This window comes from Parambassis ranga, chromosome 14 (assembly GCF_900634625.1).
Source record: "Parambassis ranga chromosome 14, fParRan2.1, whole genome shotgun sequence".
NCBI classification, from domain to species: Eukaryota; Metazoa; Chordata; class Actinopteri; family Ambassidae; genus Parambassis; species Parambassis ranga.
In genome coordinates, this window is record NC_041034.1 from 8101150 (window position 1) to 8126742 (window position 25593).

At 40.6% G+C, this 25593-nt stretch overlaps 1 protein-coding gene across 1 annotated transcript; it reads right to left on the reverse strand.

The window, feature by feature from the left end:
• Positions 1-25593, reverse strand: cpeb4b (cytoplasmic polyadenylation element binding protein 4b). The gene is made up of 10 exons (XM_028420859.1): positions 25175-25593; positions 23161-24398; positions 14772-14862; positions 11162-11212; positions 8257-8427; positions 8004-8093; positions 7538-7656; positions 7304-7418; positions 6183-6364; positions 1-4648 (listed from the first exon to the last, which is right to left on the reverse strand). The coding sequence occupies exons 2-10, from the start codon at positions 24349-24351 to the stop codon at positions 4421-4423; spliced, it is 2238 nt and encodes a 745-aa protein (XP_028276660.1). The 5' UTR covers positions 24352-24398; positions 25175-25593; the 3' UTR covers positions 1-4420.

Sequence of the window (25593 nt, forward strand, 5' to 3'; positions counted from 1 at the left end):
TGTTTTCATCACAGTTAAGATTTATTTCATTCAACATTTCACATTACAAATATTTAAAAATTATGCATACTGTTATAAATAGTTGGCTGCAAACAATTAAATAACATTAGATTTTTCTTTTTCGTTTCACTAGCACTTCTACAGACCAACTCCTAGAAATATGGACATATCCGTATTACATAACTTAATTAGAAAGGAAAATACAAAAATAGGAACTTATAAAGTGAAATGACAATAAAAATTAAGGTGATATCTTAAGTAAAAAAATGCTATTAATAAATACAACAACCTTCCCATACACAGTTAAAAACTATTGAAATCTTGCCATTAAGTAACATTAACAGACAAATATTTAAATATTTATTTTCCTTCAGAAAATGTGAACCATATATTGTGGAGCACAATATAGCAATTAGTAAAAACTAGACACTTTAACATATTAAAAGCTTCACCTCAAAAATATAACAAAAATCTGATCAAAATTATAAAAATCAATTATACATTCCAATTAAAAATATACCAATAAACAGCTAAATACATTGTTGACCTAATAATTACAATGCAATCAATCACAGTAGCTTAAAATAAACAAAATAAGCAAATGAGCACAAAACCTTTTAATGTTTTAAAAATAACTTCAATTATTTATATTAGTACAAATAGTTTGATTTCTTTTTCTTTTTTACAAACACCAGCATGAAAAGGATTACAATAACAGTAGAAAATGACTGTGAAAAACATATTAACATCTTCTTTAATTAAATGTCTGCAATTAAAAATGGCATTAAAGAATTACATTGCAAAGAGTCTTTATCTGGAAAAAGGTTCAAAAGAAGTATTGCACATAACAACTTGAAGTTAACTTGCAACATTTACCACATTCAAGTCTTTAAGCTCCCCTTTTCCTCCAGATAGGTCTATGTAAGATCACCTCGACAGACAGCGGGGACCAGTTCTCAAGTCTTTTTTTTTTTAAACAGTGTTCTATAAGGATGCTCAAAGTCCTGCACTGCCAAATCACTTGTATTCATCTCTCTGTCATGTGCATCCTGCAGAGGTCTGCGAATGGGGAAGCAAGGAGGAGATCAACACAACGAGGGGGGAGGAGGGGGGAGGTGAGGTGGTGAGAGTGGGTTTGGGTGGGGGGGTGTCCTTAACAACTTAATAGTTGAGAAACATTTGGTGCACACCACAACAATTAATTTTAATAGCTAATTCATGTACTTGTCATTTTCTCTTTTCTTTTTTTTTCGTCATGCATGCTAAGGATTACAATAGGTGCTAGTTGGCAAGTTCAAGAATATATATATATACTTTTTTTTTTCAAATATTAAAATATCTAAACACCAAACATCCATTCTTGTGATACAGGATTCAGCGTTAAGCCTGAACCAAATTTTGCATTCTCCTTATAATAAGTTATGCTCCATCTACGGAGAGGAAACCAAGACAGAAGTTACCATTTCCAACTAGTATAGCCATGTTTAGAGACATTAACATCGATTTCAAATTACAACTTCTTCAATTTTTTTTTCTCGCCATGCTGTTATTGACCAGATTGACTGGAAACATCTAATGTACGAAAAAAAAGCTAAGACCAAGAGAGCGGTACACTTTGGTCTCTCCTCTGCAGATCTCAAGTCGCATCAACACAAGTGCGCACTTAGTTGTAAAGATTCCTCAGCACTGAAATGTATAAAAAGCATAATTGAAAATAATATATATTGAAATCACTCAACTTTTTTTTTTCTTAAAATGAACATTTCCATATATGCAGATCTCTCAGTAACAAAAGTACAAAAGCTACCTTTCACAATGTGAAAAATTGAGGTATTGCAAAAAGGAGTTTCCCCATTTGTGAAAAATGTGCCTAAAATGACTGTTGGAAAAAGAAAAAATATTTAGAAAAGTAGTGCATAATAAATGTTTATATGTGCATGACAAAATAATTTAGCTAGAAAACACTGTACCAAAAAATCAGCAGGCCATGTATAAAATAATCTTTTTTTTCATCTCATTTAACAGCAAATTCTTCACAAAGTGTTTTAACTTCTAAAATGCTCACCCACCACACCCACAAAACTAATGTCCAGGGTGCAAATCTGGTGCAATGACACCACGCCGCGATATGAGGATTCTCACTAGTGTGTATAATCAAGTTTCTGTAACTAACTCCCTGACATTTAAAATGCTCGGCTATTAGATTACCGCTGAGTGACTCAAAACGTCCAACAAATGTGAGGATTAGTTTTAGTTTTGCTGTGGGGACGTGCGCTTCATGTTCAATTCTTTCCCGAACACGCAGACTCTTATTTGAGATTAAAAATAAAATGGCACGCACCTCCATTTTGGAGCTATGGAGGGTGTGAGGCCTTTGTGTGTGTGTGTGTGTGTGTGTGTGTCTGCAAGCCCTGTTGGTTTTCCACTGGTGTTCCGATGGTTCTGACTGCACTCTGTGTCTATATATAGACAGATAGACATATGCAGGGTGTTCATATAGAATGATCATACTGCATACATCATGTTCAAGGCCAATCTTTGGTTTGCTGGAGTCCATCAGGGCTTGTGACAGTTAAGCAGAACTGGGTAAAAGTGACAGACCTAAGAAAATATATATGAAAAAAAAACATCCTTGATGTAATGAGAGAGAAAATAAAACAAACGACAACAACCAAAACTAAAGTAAAAAAAGATACAGTATGACCCACTACTGCACAGCCATCTTTGGTTCCCAAAAGCCACCTGGACCTGCAATCTCGTTATCAGGAGCAAACTGCATGTGGGTCACTAGTGTGTAGTAGTAGAGCACACTGCAGAGACTATCTTCATTTATGCTTCAAAAACACTGGATGCTGAGTTGGATTAGCGTGGCGGGAGAAGGGATCGAGGGTTCGCTGTAAGGGCAGATCCCTCCATGACTCAAATGTGTGCTGACGATTTGAAAAAGCAGATAAACTCTCGTTGCTTCTTTCATTAAGCGTAGCTGACTCTCGGATGCAAAGTTTCATTAAAGACTTGGGAGAATTGCACTGATACGTTTAAAAGGAAAAACTAACAGAGACAGGCATATCCTGTTTGGTGGTAGCCCCATTTAAAAAAAAAAACTGCAATAAAAGGCGGCCCCACTTTGACCAGCCTTCTCTCGAGGAGTTACTTTAACCTAAGTCCTGAAAGATCTGGATCCAAACCCTGCTGGGTGCAGGATTTGATCCACAAAATGAGGCTCTACCCTCTGTTAGCTGCTAGTTTATAGCAGCCGAGGCTGCAGGCAGACATGAGGAAGGGGGGAGGAGGGGTAAGTGTTTTCTCTCTGTCTCTCCTGCAGCCTCCCTTAGCCATACATTCCCGTAATACACTGTACGATGCTCTGCTCTGTCCTTAGCACAACCCTGGGTTCGATTACAAAAATAAGGAGGTGATGAAGCAAGCGAGTACAAAACCGTGCCAGTCTCATCACTCTGTCTGGTGCCTCCCTTTCCTCTGATTATACTTCTGAAGGAAGGAGAACACCAGAGAGCGATTCTTGCTTTCCTTCTTCTTTTTACTGTATTCGGCACATTAGCAGCTGAGTTTGAGGTATTAGTTTTTGCATGTCAAAATGGAGATCAAAAACCCAAATCTGTGTTGCTAAAATTTTGCTGTGATATTTTCAAGTAACATCAAAATATTTGTATGGTCATGGAAATCATAAAAAAAGAGAGAGAGGTTGAGATATTTTTGATCTGGGAGGGAAATGAATCCATTTCGTTCTGCAGTGGGCCCTCTCGGTTCTTCAGAGTTAATTAAGATTCAGCTTTGGTTAACTACTAAGGGTCTCATATACTGTATCTTCGCTCTTTTAACTGGAAATAAGTGCACTCTTCTTTAGCAACACCTTTGAATTCACATTTGCTCTGGAGCCTCTTGCAAACTTAATCCCACTTCTATGAAATAAATAGCCAATGACGTACTGTTTGAACAGTTTGCTCTGGAGACTCGAAACGAAAGAAAAAGTCATTGCTCTGCTACGAAAGAGGCCAACCAATTACCAACTGAAGAGTATTTGTTGTTTTGGGGGCTCTCTGTTTAGAAAATATGCCAATTTGAATAGCAGAGTATTATCATAATCACACCATATCAAAGTTTCCTATATATGTATTTTTTTTTTAGAACTAAAAAAATATTTCAAAAATCAAAAGCATAAATAAAATTATGTTACACATCTTTTTTTTCCTTTGCTGGACATATTTGGATATAGTTCCACTTTTTCTTTTTTTCTTTTAATCTTTAAAATATTGATATATATTAACTTAAATCGGTGACGTTAGAGCAAAAAGGAACCAGCAACAGAAAAGTGCATTTATTTGTACAATGACTTGCGACTCCTGCACTACCTGCCCTCCTGCTCCTCTCTGTTGCCTCTCCCTCTCTTGTCGTCCACTCAGTTCCAGCGGAAGGAGATGTGACGGGGTCGGTCACCTCCCTCCTTCACTAGGGGTTTGTGGAACTCTCGGCCCGCGCGGGAGTGGATGGCCGCCCAGCAGTACTCGCAGTAGTACTGCAGGCAGGTGACGTTGGCGCAGAAGAACGGCGCAAACTTCCCGCCGCAGCGAGTCCCCTGGCACTCGTCGCACAGCTGGTCATCCAGCACGTATGGCTTTACTTCCACCTGTGGACAGAGGAGGAATTCAGCACAATTTTCGCAATAGTTTTGCAATTTTTTTGGATAAATGATGCAATTATATACAGGCTTAAAAACAGCCCTCCTTACAGTATATGACAACATACTGTACGGTATATTTATTCAGTGCATTTACATCTAGTAATCCCTTCTCTATAAATAGTTTGTATTAGCTGTATGTGTGACAACCATTCCAACACACATAAGGGACTCACAGAAAAAGCTGTGTGTGTGATCTGGCTTCACTGTTTATCGTTTCCTTACTTTCCTAGACTACTTACTTTGTAGAGTGTATTTTGACATGTTGTAGTAATAGCAGGAAGACAGAAATTGGAACATTTCAGTTACAAATGACCAGAATTATTGTGTCAACAATAGGAGTTTGCATCGTCTCTTAACAAACATATTTGAAAGATTTGTCATAATGACTTGCACTAAGGTTTTGATAGTTGTCCAGTTGTTGCTGAAATGTGTGGATTTCAAACTTCCTTTTGCTGCTACATATTTTGAAACGACTTCCTTTTTCCACTGCTTAGCTCAGTGATGGAGGGATTGCGTTAATAGCGAGTGAATGTCACCAAGGCACTCAGTCTACAAAATTTGCACTCCAATTATGCAAATGAGCGCGGCCTGCTATTATTTCAAGATTTTATTATAATGTTACCTCTACACTGCATTTCTACTATAGCTTTCCTCACTTAAATTACTGAGTGTAAATGTGTAAAGTATTTGTGTCACTTGCAGCCTTTTTTATGGTAATTCCTCGCCTGCTGACAGCAGTGGGTACGTCATTGACAGCCTTAGCTTATGAGTACACATCTATGACAAAGCTGGGCCTCATGTCAGACATTTTTTAGCTGCCATTGTGAGTGTTACACTAGTCATTCTACTGCCTCCACTAGTCGCTGACTTGTACAAAACAGCTGCTAGTGTTGCAAAGTGGGAGGAGGAATCTCAGGCACCCTGGTTATAGATGTAGAAATCCCATTCATAGCTCCCACAGAAAGTGTTACTCACAGTTGGAGCACTTTGGATTGTCACGAAACTCAGTCAGTTAAAATGATTATCCGCATACAGCAAGCTTTGTGCCTGAGGGTACAAAGGTACCATTTCCAAGGGAGAATTTAACAATGACCCTAAAGGTGCGTTTCAACCCGAAATAACCAATCGCTGAGCCTAAAATTCTGTCAACACCGTTGTCAATAACACGCTTAAAACCGTCGGAACCACTCTATTCTACCAGTGACTGTTATATGCAGCCACGCCTGTTTAAAAAGTCTTTGTGCCTGTTTTTATGTCTTAGTACAGCTTAGTGCAACACAACTTGTATATGGTGACTTATTTGTTACTCTTGCAAAACTTAAGATTGTGTTCCAAGAACTGGGGCAAAGGCAAGAAGATTTCTGAGAGAAACAGAACAGGAAGTAAGGTAGGGGGGGAGACAAGTGAAGAAAGAAGAGGGGGCCGAGGGGGGGAGAGAGGACAGAAAAACACTGAGCTCTCTTCTTTTCTCTCCACTCACCCGTTTATCGATTTCTCCATGCTGCAGCTGTACAAAGCGAGCACTGATAGCAGCAATGTAACTCTGCTGATTAGAGAAGGCGACCCGCCCCGCTCCCTTGGGGTACTTCAGCTCAGGGTCTGTGTCGATGCCAGCGTAGCAAACTCCACCATACAGGCGGTCCATGATCATAGCCAGCTCCACTGCAGAGGGGGTGGTTAAAAAAAACAAAAGACACATAGAATTAGCACAGTGAAAACAAGTCTGATGCGCAGAAGCAAAACACACACAATAACAAACAATGTAGCTATCACGTAGACACACAGGGATGTTTAATGCATAAACTCATCACTCTGTAGCCAATGAAAACAAAAACAACACATCCAGCTGATGAGGGTTGTTCATATTGAGTTTAAACCATCAACACAACAAGATTAAAGTCCACCAGAGTTTGATAAGACTAAAAAAATGAGAACAGTGGGCAGGTACAATAAAGCCAAAACAAAGCTTTTAACCGAAGTTAAAGTTTATTTTTTGACAAACATTAACAAATAACCCTGTAAATTTACAACTCAGTTCTACATTTGAAAAATAAAAGTACCGTAGTAGTATTTTTTTTTTTTTTACATGTAAATTTAAACCCCCAATATGCGGTCATAAAATATTAAATCCACCACAGGGCCTTGTGACCTTCACCACTACAGCACAGAGGTCTAAAACACAGCTACCAGTGGTGCTGAAAACATGAACACACAGTGCACGTAATGTTGCTATCAGAGAAACATGAAATTTAATATTCTGCTGACCACAGTGTGCCACAGAGAGTACTTCCTGAATAACTGGTGTAGGTCAGTGCCTTATTAGCCCTACCCTCTAGCAGGTCTAACTTTATTATGAGCTCATGACATTACACATCGGAAGTTAAAGTGGCTCTTTATTGTTTTTCTTTTTTTTAACATTTGGTGTATGACTTAAATGCAAGGGGGGTAAAATATACAGAGATGTATTTAAAAAAGGCCTTGGCCTTTGATAAACAACAACATAACAGATGACAAATGCTTCAGATTCAACCCAAAATTACGCTTCAAATGTATATGTTTGAAACCTAGGCCTTATATTAAAAACAAATATGAATACATTACCTGCACGGAGAGGGCGAGGGACTCCTCCCACAAAGATGGTTTTCCTCGGGTCCAGAGGTTGAGATCCATCCATCACAAAGTCACTGTCATTCAGGTTCCACGGGCGGATTTGGACCTGTCACACACAGAACCTACAGGTTACAGCTCTAGAAGCAAATTCACAGTTCCACTCGACCACTTTGTTCAGTGAAAACAGCAAGAGATAAAAGCGTGTGTGTGTGTGTTCCCACTGACCGGCTTGTCTTTGATGGTAGGGCTGGACACGCAGAGGTACAGCTTGCCGTCCTCTTCGATGCAGGCATCGATCAAAGCCTGCACTGAGCTCTCATCCTGAAACAGCAGGAAGGCATAGCCTACACAAAATAAAGCAGGGTTATTCACACTGCCGGGGACACAGAGTATTGACAAAGAATCACTTTGGAATTTAGCACGCTGATTACTATGACTGTATGTCTGATCACGACACTCTACATCCACAGCAGGAGGGCATAAGCTTTTACAAACAGACAAACAGCTCGGGCATGTTTAACAAATGCTTCAGACCATAGGCTGAAGGCAAAACCTGGATACATACATATTGATAGTACTGAAACAGAATCCAACATCATACTACCTCTTTACAAAAAGGCTCATTTCACCATAGTAATGCTCATAAAAAAACAGCACAGTGCGATTTGGCTCTGGTGGCAGTTTAAGATACCTTTGGGAGGGAAATAAGATTTGCTCTCAGCTTTGTGAGGCCAGTCCACAAACAGGTGTCCAAAACGCCGGAAACTGGCTGTTATCTCATCTGGAATTAAGAAAACAGAATGTATACTTATCAGTGTGTTAAAGGACTTATTTTCACTGTGTATTGTTAATCCTTAACATCGCATCTTAGTTTAAATCATTTCAAACATGACTAAAATTATGTCGGGAATTATGACCTAACTATCGTAATGCAACTGCTGTACCTTCATCTATATCTGGAGGCAATCCTCCAACAAAGACCTTGCGTGAGTAGCGTTCGACACGCTCTCCATTCTGGTGTGGGAAGCAGTGTGGGGAACCCAGGCCTGCGAGACCCTGATCGCCACGCTCGTCATCAGGGAAACCATCCTCCATGGGGAAGAGAGAGGAGTGGCCTGGTACAGAAAAGATTGTTAGATATTAGATTTATTGCCTAAGGGCACAACTACATGTAATGATGAAGGCACCAAAGACAACTGTCCATTAGCACTTTTATTTCATGAGACACCAGTTGGCTATTTGACACAAGGTGAGAGAGGAAAGAAGTAACATCATCTACCACATCGCTGCGGATGCATTAGAGATGCATTAAAACATATTTCTATTTCCCTAAATTCCGAGGCAGCTTTTATACTCTAAGGTGAGAAAGAAATGTTTAGCTAATGTGTTTAAAAGCCGAAAATACTGCAGTCTGGAAAAACAACAGTGTAGGTGTGAATGATAGCATAAGCCACATAAATGTTAGCAAGAACCAGTTTTAACTTAAAATCCTGTCAAAAACAATCAAGGGGTTTTTAATGAATGAAAATAAAAAGTAAGTAATTAGTAAAATGTCATGTCACTAGATTTCTGAATATGCATGCAGTTATCACAAAAAACACTCTTCTCAGGGAGTAAGCTTCAAAGTAAATTGTGTGTGTGTGTAGGCCAGAAAGAGGTTAAGCACTCTCTGGCCAATTCCCATTCCCATGCAGTCCTGAGCTGCTTTATAAAGATTTATTCAAGGGAGTTGACCTTAACTTACAGTATGCGCAGTGTATGTGCCTGACCATATGTTGCTACACTTGTGTCCCGCTGCCTCATTCATTGTTAGTTAAAGCTTGTTCTGTCTGACTTAATCTTGCAATATGCATGTGCAAAAAAAAGTAGGCATATAATGAGAGAAAACTTAAGGATAAAGATGCATAAGATAATTTCACAGGCATATAACAAGGCCTCAACAGTCATGCAGAGAAATATGTCACTTCACTGTACGTACACAAAAAGCACAGTCATTCACAATGTATGTGTCCATTTATGTAACAACATACCAGCAACCCACAGCCAACAACGTCATGACAATACGATTTAACATCACATCACTCAAAGACCTATAGAATGGAAAATATGCTAAAAAAAGTGACATCATATACTGGTGATAATATTTTACCTCGTCTCCTGCTATAATTCCTGGCTGCATGTGGAATAAGGACAAATCAAAGAACAGGATTTTCATAAAAGACGCATAGTGCATTGTACCAATAAAAGTGCCAGGTGGAGCTAGTAAATTGAGAACCTGTGTATGATTTCAAATGAAATACATAAAAGTGAGGCATTAAGAAGAAACATGCATCCAGGGACAGCAGCTTTGCTTGATTTTAATATTGAATTTTTCAGCCAGTGTTGATTTTCTAATAAAATCTGGCAAAAGAGCTGTTTAACACTTGAGGGAGGGAGGGAGGGAGAGAGGGAGGGAGGAGTGGGAGTAAGGCCTTCAACTAGGACCAAGTCATAGGTTTGACACCTCCTCCTTCTGCATTGCAGTAATTTCACAAACAGTAACATCAAGTATAAAAGCAACATACACCGTTCAGGTACATACATTCAAGTCTGATGCACACTAAAATAGGATTCACTATGCAGATTCAGAATACACCTAATGCATCATCATGGTTGAGGTGAAAATAGAGCTGATTCAGTGCAGTCTCCCTAACAAAACCAAGACCAGTGTTCATCCTGTATGTCATGATAATCCAAAAGTAGATTTGCAAGAGCCATGTCGATGCCACTGTAATGGAAGCAGAAATGCATCTAACCACAGGGTGGTAAATAATGTTCCTTTGCCAAGAACTGAAGTAAAATAATTAAAACCCAGGTACTAGAGTGATTTAGGTATCAACCTCAATCTAAAACTGTAAGATGGTAGAGAGGATGAAGAAGTGGCCAGAACACACAAGCAATAATCCTCACCTCCCGTGGTGGACTTTTCAACCCAGATGGACATTAACTCTGGGGGAGAAGGTCAAAGGGAGTGAGAACCAGAGATGGGAAAGTAGATTGAAAGGAGCTATAAAAAGATGTGTGTGAGGGTAAGAAAAAATAGATTGGAGGAGAAACGATGATAAAAAAGCCATGTGGGGTAAGACGGGGAGATCAAGAGAAAGAGGAAAGCAATCTGTGTATGCTTGTGAGGTAAGAGAGAGTAAAAAGGGAGGGACCGAGAGAGAGGGAGAGAGGGCTGGTGTGCAGCCTCAATCCACTGCCTATCCGCTGGCACCATCTGTCTCAGGGCTTGATGACAGCTCGTGGCCATGTGATTACACCATGTGACCCGGCAATCTTTTCAAGAAACAACTCAGGCTCTCCTGTTTTACATCCTGTCCCACGGCCAGAAAGCAAAGGCTTCCAACACAATTGTACAATGACAAAGGAAATGACCAAGAGTTAACAGCAGTTGTAGTTTATTATATTGCTTAAACTATTTGATCACATTAAGGCCACTTTCCTGTCTTATTATATCAAAACTAGGTGAAAGGTCACAGCTAAATATGCTTGGTGGTTAGGGTTACAGTGGACATGTCAAGGTTTGGCCCTTTTGAAAACAAGGAACTGAGAAGATACCCTAAAGTCTGAAAGCTACATACAGACACAAACACAGTGTCACCAACATGGAGATTTAACTGAAGGTTTTTAGTCCACTTCATGAGAATAAAATAACTTTGGTATTTGGTTCTTTGAAAAAATGTAAACTGTAGAAAACTAAATATTTAAGCACATTTTATCAGTCAAGGGTCAATTCAATCAAAATTTCTTATTATGGATCTTGATCCCTATTTGTAAAGTGTACTGTAGGCTGGCGATCATACATACCATTGAGGGGAAGAGGGTTGTCCCCTCCTGGGTGGGGGAACCCCAGACGACCTATACAAGGAGACACAGAACAGACATATGAAGAATAGAAGTTTGGACATGACTCATATGAGATTCTAATTTTTTTTATTTTATTAGGAATAATGATGTTGCTAATGTGCTGGCTCTTATGACCTAGATTTGACCAAGTAAGATACCAAAACTGTCATAAAACAATTTGTCATTTGACACAAAGCTGTGAACCTAATGGTGCAACATATCCAAAGATTAACTTGCTGATGGGTGCTTTTTGATCTCTTTTGCACGCAACACAGAGACATAAAAGGTTTCTTGTATTAAAAGTTGATTAAAAGTGTTAATACAGAATAGGCTTTGAGCTTTGAGCACACAGTGTTGCTTCCACATCAATTTCATTAAAGTCTACATCTGTGGGACAGCAACCATCTCTCTCCTGCTCTCTCTCTCTCTCTCATCGACCTCTATTTGCCTATCTGCAATGTTCCCTTCCTCTGAGCCACATATCATACATTTTACATTAAGCCATTTGCCTGTGCCTTCTTGCACATACACACGCCCGCACCCACACAAATACATGTTATGATGCCAAACAAGCTTAAAGTTATGCAAGGCCCGCTTGCTGCAGAGGGATAATGAGATGAAAGAGCTGAAATAGTGTGACCATTGTTGTACGAGTATGGACCGCCCTGTGATTGGTGCATTCCGATGCCTCAGTCACATGGAAATGCGTTAGCCCCTCCCCCCATACCTCGCCTATTGAGCCCCACAGACCAGAGAAAACACTACGACACACACACACACACACACACACCACAGAAACCAGGACAGACCACTCATGGATGCTATTTTCATGCATTCGTCAGAAACTGAAAATTAGTGGCTCCAAAATACAAGTTGAGACTTTATTAAATATCAAACATGCCAACCTAGAATAGATTATATGGACAAGGTCAAATATTCAGAAAGATTCACTGGTTTAGTTCCCTCTGTAATTTAGCTTGGTAATATACACGATGATAGCCGCACCGTGCAAAATCCAAAGTCTATCTGAGCCCAACCTGTCATATTTGATTTTAAAAGCCTTTAGTTGTCTTTGAGAAGCAAGTGTGCAGCCATGCAAGTACACCCTATCCCTGTGTGTCTACAGGGTTGAGTGTGCCCGCTCTGTGAACCTTATTTGCATGCTGCTGGCTGCGTACAGTACAGCAACATTTAAAGCACATGCATGCACATGCACACACAACACAGTGGTGTGTGTGTGTGTGTGGTGGCTGAACAGAGGGATCCATTCTGTCAGTCAGGACAATGCTGGAAGCGTTTCAAAGCCACTTCTACTGTAGACATTTTGTCTCGCCTGTTCCCTTGCTTCATTGCTCTCACTTTGTTCAATATGTTACTGGAATGAGAAATCGGCACTCTGATGATGTCTAAATGTGCTAGTGTATGCATGCCATCTATGTTTATTATATTTGTGTGTGCGCTCGTGTGCATGAGAGACAGGGAGCTAAAGCGAACAGGAGTTGGCTAGAGAAGAGTCAGTGCTTAAAGAAAATGTGCTGTAATTATGTTTTTCTTTTTGCTTTGCTCTAAGGGGAAAAAGCAAGGACCTCACTTACATCACTACTACACTTGGCACAGCACTGTTCAAGCCTGGACTGTAATTATGAAAATAAGGAATAAATAGTATCATATATTATAGCAGACAAATAATTATGGAATATCTGGAGGTCTAAGCCATGATACAGAAAAGGAATCATGAAAAACAAATCAGAAAGACGAGGAGTGAGGTGAGCAGATCAAATGATAGAACTTAGAGGAAAGATAAACAAAGATGCCATATATTAGACTTTTAATTTTTGTGTATCACAGATACACCTCTGGATGACTCTTTTCTTAACAAAGATAACAGCACTGTAGCATGTGTGGACAGAGCATTGTGGTTCAGCTACTATAGGAGGACTGAATCGAAACGACGTAGCAATTTGATCAGATTTTTTAAGACCCTGCAGGCTTTCATTTGTCAAAGAAACAGAAGCTTTGGGTTTTCAATTTAAAATAAAATTGGCTTTGTCTGGTGCCAAGCTCTTGGATCCAACAGTCGGAGGAATCTGTGCCAGCGTGACTGGTGCTAAGATACTAAAACGCAGCTAATGAGGTAGCCTTCAAGTCCTCTTCTCTTAATACTGAGAAGATTTACTGAGGTTTGACAGCAGAACATTAGATCACAGCTGGATGCGGCTGAGCATAGTGAGTCTGGAGCTGAAATAAATGCGAGGTGATAGTGAAGTGTCTTAGTTTTCAGTTATCTTTTTTTACTCTGGCAGTGAAACTGGCATGTATGCGCTTTTGTGGAACATAAAGCTTTGTATACAGTCAGTTTAATTATAAAGGGAGTCATTTCCTTATTGAGGCTATAATTTAGAGACAAATGGAGACATGTCGCCTATGTTTGTTTTAATTTCCTGCACTGTAACATTTTTAAAACAAAGGATTTTTTTTACGTCACACAAGTCACCTGATTTTTGTCGCTCAGCCCATTGTTGTTAAGATGTCCATATCATCTGGAATTGAGTCTTATGATCTATTATACTACTAAGAAATTTTACAATCAGCTTCAACTAGTGTGTCACACCCAAATCCTTTAAATTCAACCTTGGCCTTGAGAAGGTGTTTCCTTTCCAACGATGATCATTACAGGGAGTGCTCATAGAGTTACTCCCTCTTTGCCAATAGCTAGCAGGTCTTTTCTGTTGACAGAGTACTTGCTATCTGTAATTACTGCAAGCTGCACTCTTTAAAACAGTAAACAATGCTAGCTACCTGCTGCCTTAAGGGATCAAGTTCTGGATTGATTTGTCTGATAATCAATAATCAAGTCAGTCAGGCAATTTCCAATTGACAATTTTCTGTTCCAGCTAAAAATCGCAAGACATATAAAAGAAACATCATGACCTATAACACACCTAAACAGATGTTACCTTTTTGCAGTTTTAACAGCAATATGTTGGAACTTTGTAAATTCCGGTCACTAAATACATCTTATTGAGCAGAACTGTGCAATATCCCTCAGAGTAGGAACCTCTGCAGCTGGGATCATTAGAAACTAATGATGACAACAACTTCATTTCAGATCAGTGGGAGTCTTTCCAGCTTCCTCTCACAAATCCTCTCTTAAATTCCAAGCCTAAGCCCCCATCATTGTCTCTGCATCTTCTTCTCAAAATGCATGAAAAAATGAGGTCACTGCACCATGCTCAAGTAAAGATTTTTTTTAAATAAAGAAGGCAAGAGAAGGGAAAAAAAAGACAGAGGTGCAAGCTTGCTGCTACACAGACTGCCCCTTCTTATTTTTGATTTGTTGGTTATGACCATGCAACAGAAGTGAAACTTCTCTTTTATAAACAGAGGTGTTAACTTATGAATAAGTATGTGAGCAGATATCACCTCTCATGTGTGTCCATGACTTGTTCTATTTGATTCTATTGACTGCATTACTGCTGGCATCAGAATGTAAAACAAAAGTGTAGCAGTAGTAGTACTAAGTGTAGTTGGTCCATGTCTTATGTTCTTGATTGACAGCTGGCATATTCACCTTTCAGGGTGTCCTGCTCAGCCCTCATGATGTCAATCAGGGAGCTCTCCAGAGTGTTCATGTTGAAGCTGTCAAATGACCTGGTGCGTTCCTACAGAGAGAAGAGAAAAAAGAGAAACACAGGAATTTTATGTCCAGTTTACTTCTTTATGCCTGCTTCAAAGCCATATAGTTTAATCATACAACTTCTAAATATTATGTTGGTAACCAGTAGTCTCTAGTGGCTCTATTAAAGGTAGCTAAAGAGCATGCCCACACAAAAAGAGGAGAGAATTTACAATTTTACAGTCCTGAAACACTTCACACCTTGCCTGAACACTTGTGACCAAAGTAATTAAAAAAATAATCCTTTAAAATTCAAAGCAGCCAGATGCATTCCTGGAACTTGCTTCAACATTATTCTGACTACAGTTTTAGCTAATTTCAGAGAACAAGACAAAGGATAGAACAGAGTGCTGTTTGTATTGATGCATATCCCTATCTACCTTGCTTTGAAATACACCAACACTCAAATGTATGAGAGCATCTTAAGTTAGCACTGTGGCCTAGTTTCATAAGTGGATTTTAACCTAACTCATGGAAATGTTCTAAGAACTGAGAATAAAAAATGTTTTTAAAAATTCTTTTAAACATTTGTTCTGCTTGAACTACTCTCAGGTCCTCAGAGCAATTTCCGCGTATGACACAGGTGTGACCTATTTGTGTAAAACAAGCAGTTTTGTAAGGGAGAACCTTCTTGTGTAAATTTAGTTTTCTCAGTCTAACATAAGATGTCCTGATAAATTAAATCCACCTTTTTACACGTTTTTGTGTGAGTAATATTCTTTAACTTGTTAACTAAATGACTGATCATAAGCATAATGCATAATGAAAGCTAACCCAGCAGTAGAATCAGGCAGTAGCTGAGTGAATTCTTGGGCGTTTGCCAATGAATGCCAAGGGCATCCTTGGCATACCTGCCGTACTGGATGTGTCAAACAAACATGTGTAAACACACACTCATACAGTGTTTATACATAAAATACGCTCACACACCAAAACATGTACCCATATACACACACACATACTTCAAGTACCGTACTGATAAGGTTCCTGTCTTGACTCCACCTCACCCAGACAAAATATGCAGCCAATGGCAACAACTTCTTAAACTGATAAACTCTGCTGGCTTCCTTCTGTTCAAAACAACCGATACTGCTGCAGACAACATTATGAAATCTCTTATTGTTTACACCTTTAATTGGTTTTAAATGTCTTACATCCCCACAAACATCATGTGTCTGAGTGTCTAAATCCTTACTTCCTCCTCATGCCTGTTTCTTTCCAGTCATCTGCCACTGAATGCCACTTTAAAAGCAGAAATACCTTAAAAAAGTTTCTTGTTCCTCAAGCCCACGTCACAGAGCTCACACTGCTTAGAGCTAGTGACTGTCTGGTTGTTGCTTAGCAGATTGTACCTTATGACTAAAATATTTAGTCATACCTTTATGTTTATTCTCTCTAAACTGTCTGATCACGACTGAAATGAACTGTTTTCCCCACTCATGTCAATCACTACATTATTTCAAAATACACATATGGAATAAGGTAATGTGGACTGCCACCATGTTTTCCAAGTTAAAAAATAAGAACCAGAGTAAACAAAGCAAGCTGATCGGGTGTGAAAACAAGAACTGCCATTTGTCTATTGTGCAAAACACGTTCATCATCATTTCCATCACAGGCAAGTGCAAAGTGGAAAGAGAAAAATAAAAAAATTGGAATAGCATAACGTTGCAACAAACTCACTAAACGCTTAGAGAGGTCAAAAGAAAAGAAAAACAGATTTAAATTACCCAGTTTAATTTTAAATACACCTCTTCAAGTCTGAAAATCTTCCTGACAAGCGCTGCGTGATCTGCTCTATCCTCAGAATGACTTATTATGGACAAACTTTGCACAACAAGAATTATACAAACCAGTCCACAACTCTTCATTCCGAGCGCTGTCTTTCCTACAAAACACATCCATGCCTAGATTGTCTAGTTTTATTCCTGCAACCAGGTCAAACGCTCACAACAAACTGTAGACAACATCTGTAATGAACAGTTAAACCACCCTGTAAAGAAGTGTACAATGTAACCATGAACTCCAAAGGGGTCAAATGCTAAAACGTTCAGAAAAACCTTTGATGAGTAGGTCTGCCAGGCAGGCAACCTACTTTTTCATCCACTGCAGACACTGTCTGGTGTCTGCAGTGGATCACAGCTACTTTTACTATCTGATCAGCCAAAGAGTGTGGTTGGATCTCTGCCATGCTGGCTGGTTTAAACAGCCAAAAATTTACCAGTATTTGGGCTGCTGTAGATTTCCCACACTGACTGAAAGAAGCTAAAACATAAGTGATGTGCGAGAAGAACACACCCCGTGCACATTGTCTCCTTCAAAACAAATATCAACACAGGGATATAGGCCAGACTATGTCTACTATTTTCTCATATCCTCCTAAGTAACTTATGTGGACTTAGGCTATTGCTTCAGGTCAAATAAACCAGCAGGAACAAGTGAACGACTGGTTACTGCAGGAAGTATACACTAATGAGTCTAACCTTGAATTATCCACAGTAAACAAATTTAGATATGAATTTTTATTTTCAGCATTTCTAGATGTTATGGTACCAGTTTGTATGATCCTGATCCTCTTTGAGAGGAGTAGTACCACAGGGTAATTCTATTACATTGTGGATAAGAGGAATTTTGTGGCTCAGATGGACTCAGTATGGTGGACTTGAAGCCTGGCTGGTGCTCTGCAGTTGCCAAGCATTAGCCCGGAGAAGTGCAGACGGTGATTAATCATCAGATTTGTGCATCCTTCTCTCTCTCAACAACTGGCCAGCTGACCAGCAAAGTGCTTATCCCGGACAGATTGCAGGGTGTGCACAGACACACACGCACATGTTAGCTTCGAGCAAGTCACACACAATTTATAGGGTAGTCCATGTCATGTGTATCTATGAAAGCTTGCCCACAATAACCCAGGGCTATAGGTATAAATATGAAACACATGGTGGCACATACTGTGTTATTTTCAAGCAGCACTGAAATGTAGCCTGAGGTGCCAGGGCCAGGGTAAGCAAATAAAGAAATACAACCATGAACTTGTCTAGTTAACACTAAATGTAACTAAAAAGCTGAGACACATCTAATTTTTTTACCTAAAAAAGCAGAAGACATTCTGCCTCAACCATAGTACGCTACCATTTGAGATTGTTGAGACTGTACCGAACTGACATGAATACATCAGAATCGGCAAGTAATGCCTGAATCATCAAATCTGAAATTATCACTTAAGGTGGTGCGTCCTCTGAGACTGTACAACCATAAAAAAAATATCACCAACTGGGGAGATGTTAAACTAGGTTTATTGGATTTAGTTACTGAGCTGAAGTGAATTTTGCTGCAGTGATTATTCTATTTAACTGTTAAACTCACCAACTGTTTAATAATTTACTCTTTTGGCACTTTTTCAGCCTAAATGACAAAGAATTACCAGTTTGTCCTCTATTGAACAGTGGGTTTTTAGACATAATCTGAGATTGCAGAATACTGGTGTTTTGTAATCAGAAGTGTGTAATTTGTAAATGCAGCATGCAATGTCTCTGTGACTACCCTGGTTATTAGCTCCAAGGCTACGAATAACAAAACTGTTGTGCCTCTGTACCTAACACACAGAGCAGCACCACTAGCAGCAGCAGTAGTAGAAGTAGTAGTAGTGCCTGTGGTCGGAGTACAAAGCAGCTACTTTGTGTGCAACCATTGTGTGTTCTATCCTAAAACTCCACCAGGAGAGACCAACAGTCCTTTGTTGCCTTAGTACTATTCAAATTTAAGTCAAACAAATATCCAGGTAAAGTGTTGTAGAAATTGCAGCCATGGCTAGACATCAATGTCAAAGCCTATTTGTTTCACATAGGCCTTTTAGCTGTCACCCGTGAGAAACAGATAAGTACCTGTACCAAAAGCTTTAACTCATTTTCAGTCATTTTTGTTTAATTATGAAGTCTGGATGTCACATAGCCAAAAACAGCCTCAGAATTTAATCTAACGGCACAAAACAGCGCCAACTCCAATAGATTTTGATGACAGGTAGAGCAGCAAAGAATGATTACATACAGCATACTGTGGGTGATTAACTCAAACATTAATCACCCATGTCACCTGCCTGTTAATGAAAAATGGAAGTTAGAAGGCAGAGGAGCGGAGAAAGTGAAGGGGTAAAGGGCATGAGGATACATAGGCGCCGTGTAATTTTTCAGAGGTTGTTTTACAGTCGCCCCACATTCAATTGTGCAACGCTGAGCTTCTAATCACATTTTTTGAGACAACAAGAAGAGAGAGGAAGCCTGGAGCAAAGAGAGGAAGGTGGAAACAGCCATGTAAGAAAGGTGATGGTGTGGAGAGGGAAAACAAGTTGTGAGGTTAGGGCATTGTCAAAACAGAAGAAAGGAGTGCAGGAAAGGGAAGCAGGTCGAGCTTTTGATGCTCACGATTTTCTTTCTTCCTGGTCAAGTATTTCAAAGACCCGGTATGACATTAAATACCCCCAGCTGTCAAAAACAACCAATTACTCAGTGTTGGCAGAATGGCTCAGTAGTGTGTCTATGTGCACATTTGGGGATTTAACAGGAGTAACAGACGCAGGAGTTCAAGCACCATTTGCACTGCTCGGGGATGAGGCCAAACTGACTCCTTTACTGTATGCAATGAGCGAGGCTAAATACAATATGACACTTTCACATAAGCTTTCAGCTTCGTCTTCTTCCTTTGTTAAGACACATGCTGAAGACATAGGCTAGGGACTAATTAGGGCTCATGCACATATGAGTATGTGCACATACACATGGGGATATGAGTGCTCTTTCTCCCTGATTCAGAGCATCTGTCAAGGGTGTGAGAAGGGCACAATGTGACTGCATGAACATTGGAGTTATGTGCTTGCCAGTGCAGCTCTGTCTGCTTATTAGTCTATAAAACATTTCTCTCATTTAACACCATTGTCACAAGGAAAAGAGGTAATGGCTGCAACCTTGAGGTTCTACAGCTTAATGAATAAAGTGTTTATACAGTAGCTGCATAAGAATTTGCATGTATGTCACACACAAGAGAAGGCGGACTACCTGAAATGATTGCCTTCCAAGTCAATGTGTCAGGTGAAAGAAAACAAACATCAAATCAAGAGCTACTTCACAAATGTACTACATTGTTTACGAGGCCATGGTAGTTTCTAATATTCTGCTTATAAATAACAAATGTGAAAATCTATAAAAATACTCATAAGAACAGTGCCTTTTGTACTAACCATTTAGATGAGAATGATGCATCATTTTTATTTTTTTTTTAACAATTAGATGGATATTTTATTTGTATTTTTGCTAGCCAAAGCAAGTCACAATCTACAAGGAAGAATTTCTAAAAATATTCACACAAGCCTGAAGAGGCAGTTTAATAATGCACCTTTAGATAACAGTACTACATAAGCTGCAGTTTTCTAAGCTACACAAACACTGAGGGGGGAACTGTAACCAACGGTTACCCAGGTGGCTTACTGAGACAATATCCTGTCCTGGCTTACACTCCTTCAGGCCCTGCAGGTCTTGACCTGGTCACCGGCCAAAGCTACCAATCGGAATCAGCCCAGTACACCTGACACAACAGCAGGCCTTTGACCTTGAAATGTGCAGGTGAGATATTATTAAACAAAGACAGAAAAGAATGGACAAAAAGAAGAAGGAAAAAAGAAGCCTTTCCTGACGTTTACAGGACAAATATCTGGCCGACGGCTAGTAACTAGCTGAGCAGTGCTTTAGCAGTTAGCAGCAGTGTGGCTGGACCAGAGCCCATCTTGAATACTAAAGCTGCTTTAATACAGCAGTGGCCATCCCTGTTGTAGCAGGAACATATTCTGCCTCTGCGTGTGGTGTACACCACTTTGGATGAAGTAAGTGCCAAACTTGTGCTTTTAGTCTGCATATTCTTATTTGCTGATACTCTCAGTTGTTTGAGACGAAGGCATGATAACACCAAGTTCTAACACTGAGAAGTGAGTGTGGAATCATAGCATTTAATTGAGCTTGTCAAAAGTCTAGATTACAATCAAGTTTTACCGAAAAATGTACAAAAGAGGAGAGATTTCATCAATTGTAGAAAGAAAAAACTGAATTTTGGAGGGACTGATCCCTCATCTGTCATGTCAGTGCATAAATGTGAGGCAGTTGCAGAAGGCTTATAGTGGAAGAGTGTGACAACTGTTCCTTGTGGGATCCGTTTAGTTAAATACAGTATTTTAATATACAAAACCTGCAAGTCCTTTGTGCAAGGCAACATGTACATGATCCTAAATCAACAAATACTAGCTTAATTTAGTCCACATAAATTATTGGTGATAGTATTTCTTCAACAAAGGCAACAAAATGGATGTGAATGGAAAGGAAATGGCCTAAACCCACAAGTCTACTTTTCATGTCACATGTAAATTTAAGTACAGTCACCACAGACACAGACTGACATACGCCTGTATATACAGAGGAAGCGTCTGACAAATGAACTTGACACTTGGCTGCCTGTGCAATAATTCAGCCGTGGTTTCTACAGTGACAGCATCCACACACTGCAACATGATCTATATGCTCACTCCAAATTCAATTCCCACACCAGTGACACTCACAGTCATCTTCAGCATGTCCATTCAATCTAATTGTTTAATTAATATTGATTAAGCGACCATTTCTATGTTAGTTAATAAATTATCTTTATAATGTTAACCATCTGGACATGTATTGTGTGTTTTTTGTTATTTGTAAATGGGTTATACTTATATAATCAGTCCCTCTCCCCCTCTCACACATGCACACACACAGTAAGGCCATTCTACGCCCATCCTCCATCTGCCCTTGCGGTATCAAGAGGGCAAGAGGACAATGCTACTTTAGTTGATCTGATTCTACCACGAGGAAGAGCAACATACTGCAGCTACAGTAAAGCTAGCTTTAGCTTAACGCCAACATGGGGATGTAACAGAAGGGACTTTCAACATGGGTATGGAATGACAATTCTGAATAAACCAATTCTGATTTCTGTCCCCTTTTTGTAATAGTGGAACCTTTAATCTAAATAGGTTGCATGTCAATGCAAAATATTAATGCTAGTCCTTTAACTTATGGGGGCACCGGGGTGCTACTTGTTTAGCAAAAAAAATATCCAGGACATGTCAGGACATGTCAGTATGGCCTTACTGTTGGAACCGGTGGAGCACTGTGAGTCATTAATTGATAATGAAGATAAATAAATACCAGGAAAAGGTCAGTGAATGTGTCACTTGCTAAAGTCTAAATTTGGTTACTTTGTTGTGAACAACATGACAGTAAAGCCGACTTCCCAGAAAATAAAGTAGCCCTTCACTAGTGCTCTCTAAGGCCAATTAGTAATGTTGTTAGGCTATTGACAGGCAACTGAAACAACAAAGACAAGCAATCATTCAGACAATTAAACACCATCTATTATCTATCTATTAGCTGGTAAACAGGTACCTATGACTGACCCTGAGCTAATTTGACAGAGTGGACTGCAAGCAGATGAAGGAACACAGTCCAAAGGCTATAGTCAGTTCTTAGAGAACCCTTTAATCAGGTCATCAGGTCTATGCAGGGCCTATAGAAACCTCCCTCTCTTCACCCCCACCTCCTTGTAATGATCGGCACAATCGATCCTTGCTGGATCAATAAAATGAATTTATCTTAAAGCTTGCTCTACCTTTTTGCACCACAACTGATTTCTATGTCTGATAATATAATTATTCCAGCCATCCTCCCTGTGTGTTCTGTTATCAAGATTAGAATAGGGATAGGCTGTGATGGCTATGGCACAGGTTATTAATAAGCTGAAATCTGATGTATATAGATTCCCACAATTGTTCTCTTTTCAGGCTCCCTTGCCTTCCTTATTGCTAAACCTCCTCTCCCATTTCCATTTCCTTCTCCCCCTCTTTTTTCCCCCTCCATCGGTGATGCCTCCCCTACTCCCCTATACCAACTTCCTCCCTCTCCAGCTGATATACGTGGCACACACAACTGCAGTGACAGAGCCACATTAGTCATCATAAGGGACATACAGGAATGAAAGTACAGATTCCAACCACAACAGTAACACATGCACTGTGTAAATCCAAGCCCTCTTCCCATGTCTAAAAATAGCAGCTATACCGCATATGGTGATAACATTAATAGATGACATAAACGGCACATTGATGTTTAATAATTTAGCTGACTGCTGAATCTTACATAAAAAACAGGGAAATATGTTACAGTTAATGAAAATAAATGGCAGAATTTAACTTAAATTAATCAACACTGACCTGAAAAGGGAAGATGTTATCACTGCGGCCAACGCCATCATCCATCCAGGACTTGGGGTTGAAGCCCGCAGGACTGTTTCGAGGGTACTTCTGTGACGCCACGTGGTTGTTAGGGAAGGTCTTCTTCAACGGAGAGATAGAGTTGATGGGGGTCATCCCACCATTCAGCCCACGACGATAATCTCTGCCCTGAGATCCTCCCCAGCCACCGCCACCACTGCCGTAGCCTCCTCCAGGACTCCAGGAGGTGGAGGAGCCGGGGGAGGGAGAGGGGCTCTGGTAGCTGGCCGGACCCCAGGGGGACGGGGGCTTGTTCAGGCTGTTGGACAAATGTGGCAACTGGCTGAAAGCCGGATTCCTATGTGGGAAGGGTGGCGGAGGGTGGGGAGAGGCTGGGGAACGCCGATGCTGCTGGTGTTGGCTATGAGGGTGTTGGAAGTGGGGGTGCGGTGGGGGAGCCGGGTGATGCTGGGACAAGGCCGCTGCTGGTCCAATCTGAGGGGAGAAGTTCCCACCAAACCCCGGACTGACATGGTGTGAGAAGTTCTGGAAAAGCAGAGGCCCGTTGTTGGCGGAGGCTGGGTTGAAAAAGCTGACGTCCTCATTGATGATTGTTGATGGTGCAGGCGGAATAGCAGCTGACCAGTTGTTGAAGCCAGTGAGTGATGACGAAGACGTACTTGACTGGACAGCGCCGGTTCCCCCAAGACCAGGTGTCTCCTGGTAATCAAAGCCAGTAAGGACAGGTGACTCCAGACGGAGCTGCTTCTCCTTTCCGTTACTGCCTTCACTTGTGCCGTTTTCTGTCTTGCCTTCGTCTGACCGGGCTTTTTCCAGTTCTGAAATTATCCCACCACCGCTTCCACCCTCTTGGTGACTCCCAGGAGACAACTGCTGCTGCTTTTCTTGCGTTTCTTGCATTTCCTGTTGCTGCTGTGCTTTGGGCTTCTCTGGGCCCCCCAGGATTTCGTCTTGCATGCTGTTGTGGGTGGCAGAGGCAGGGAAGAGCCAGGGAGAGCCTCCTGTGGTGCCATTCCCTGCGGCTGTGGTGCTGTTTATGAAAGCAGCAGGGCTCTGCGACACATTTTGGTGGTGATGTGGGGGCTGCAGATGCGGGTGGATTCGGACAGGGAATGCAGACTTGTTGCCAGTGTTGTTTTGAACTAGGACTCCGAACCCGTAATCCCCCATTTGTTTTCTCCCCCCACAAACAAATGCTATCCCGTGATCGTTTGGTCCTATTGAGAGAAGACACACAGGATGGCATGCACTGAGTTAGCAGTCACCCCCTCTCATTTCCCTATAGATGAAGGGATTTGAAAACAACTAGGTGATGGATATGAAAACCTCTTTCTGTCTGTTGCCTACACATGTCACAGTCATACAATATGATCAGGAAAGAGCTTCTAATTGCCCAGTTGAAAAAAGGCCAGCCAGTTAACATTACATCTTTAGCTAATTATAACCCCGTGACGTTGCCAGCTTGTAAGTCTACAGCTGAGCTGCTGGCAGTCACCAGTAAAGCCAGAAACACTGCTGTGTCGAGCACATACTCTCCATTAGGAGACGTCTTACCAACGCAAATCTGCTGACAGAATATTTATTACCAACAATACGCCCGCAACGACATCACAGTTATAGAATACATGAAGAAATTCGAAAAATAATAGCACTACACTGACGTACCGTCAAAAAATAATACATTCGACCTTGTTTGACAGCTGTCAGCAGTCTGCTGAGAGTCCACCCCTCGAATTGTATCCGATATAAGTTCACATAAACGGAAAGGTGACTATTCAAACCTGCCACAAATTCATGTGAATCATTTCTGTTGTACGTTTGAGACGAGCGTCGATAGACAAACATTTTAAACAAAAAAAACAAGATGTTAGCTGAGCAGCTAACTTTTCCACCCGCTGCTAACATTAGCTTGCTAGCTAGTAACCGTTAGCACGATTGCTAGCTAGCTGGACAGGCTGGAAACAGTGCGTATAAAAAATATATATATTTTCACCTTCTGATCACCACCTTCGACCTCGGCGATGTCTTTGTCGAGATCCCTCCCTCGGGCTGAGATCGAGGGGGTGTCCTTGAAACAATGAGTGCGGCAGGCAGAGCTTTTCAGAGGCGATTTAATAGCTGACTCGTACAGTGCAGTCGGTCAGCTTTTTTTTTCTCCCTTCTCCTGACGTGTCCTGCCTGCTCAATGACACAGCTCTCTCTATCTGCTGCCTCTAATCTGCACTGTATCGCCACACAGCTTTGTTAAGGTGGCAACGTGTGAAATATATTCGGCCGCGGTTATTTTCACAAACCCTGTTCGATTGGGTTCATTGTTCGTTTGATTTCAGTATCTTTCCTTGCTAACTGTCTTTCCTTCAGAGCCAGCCGATCCCTGTGTGCTTCTTGGCTGCCCCTCTCTCCTGGAACCGA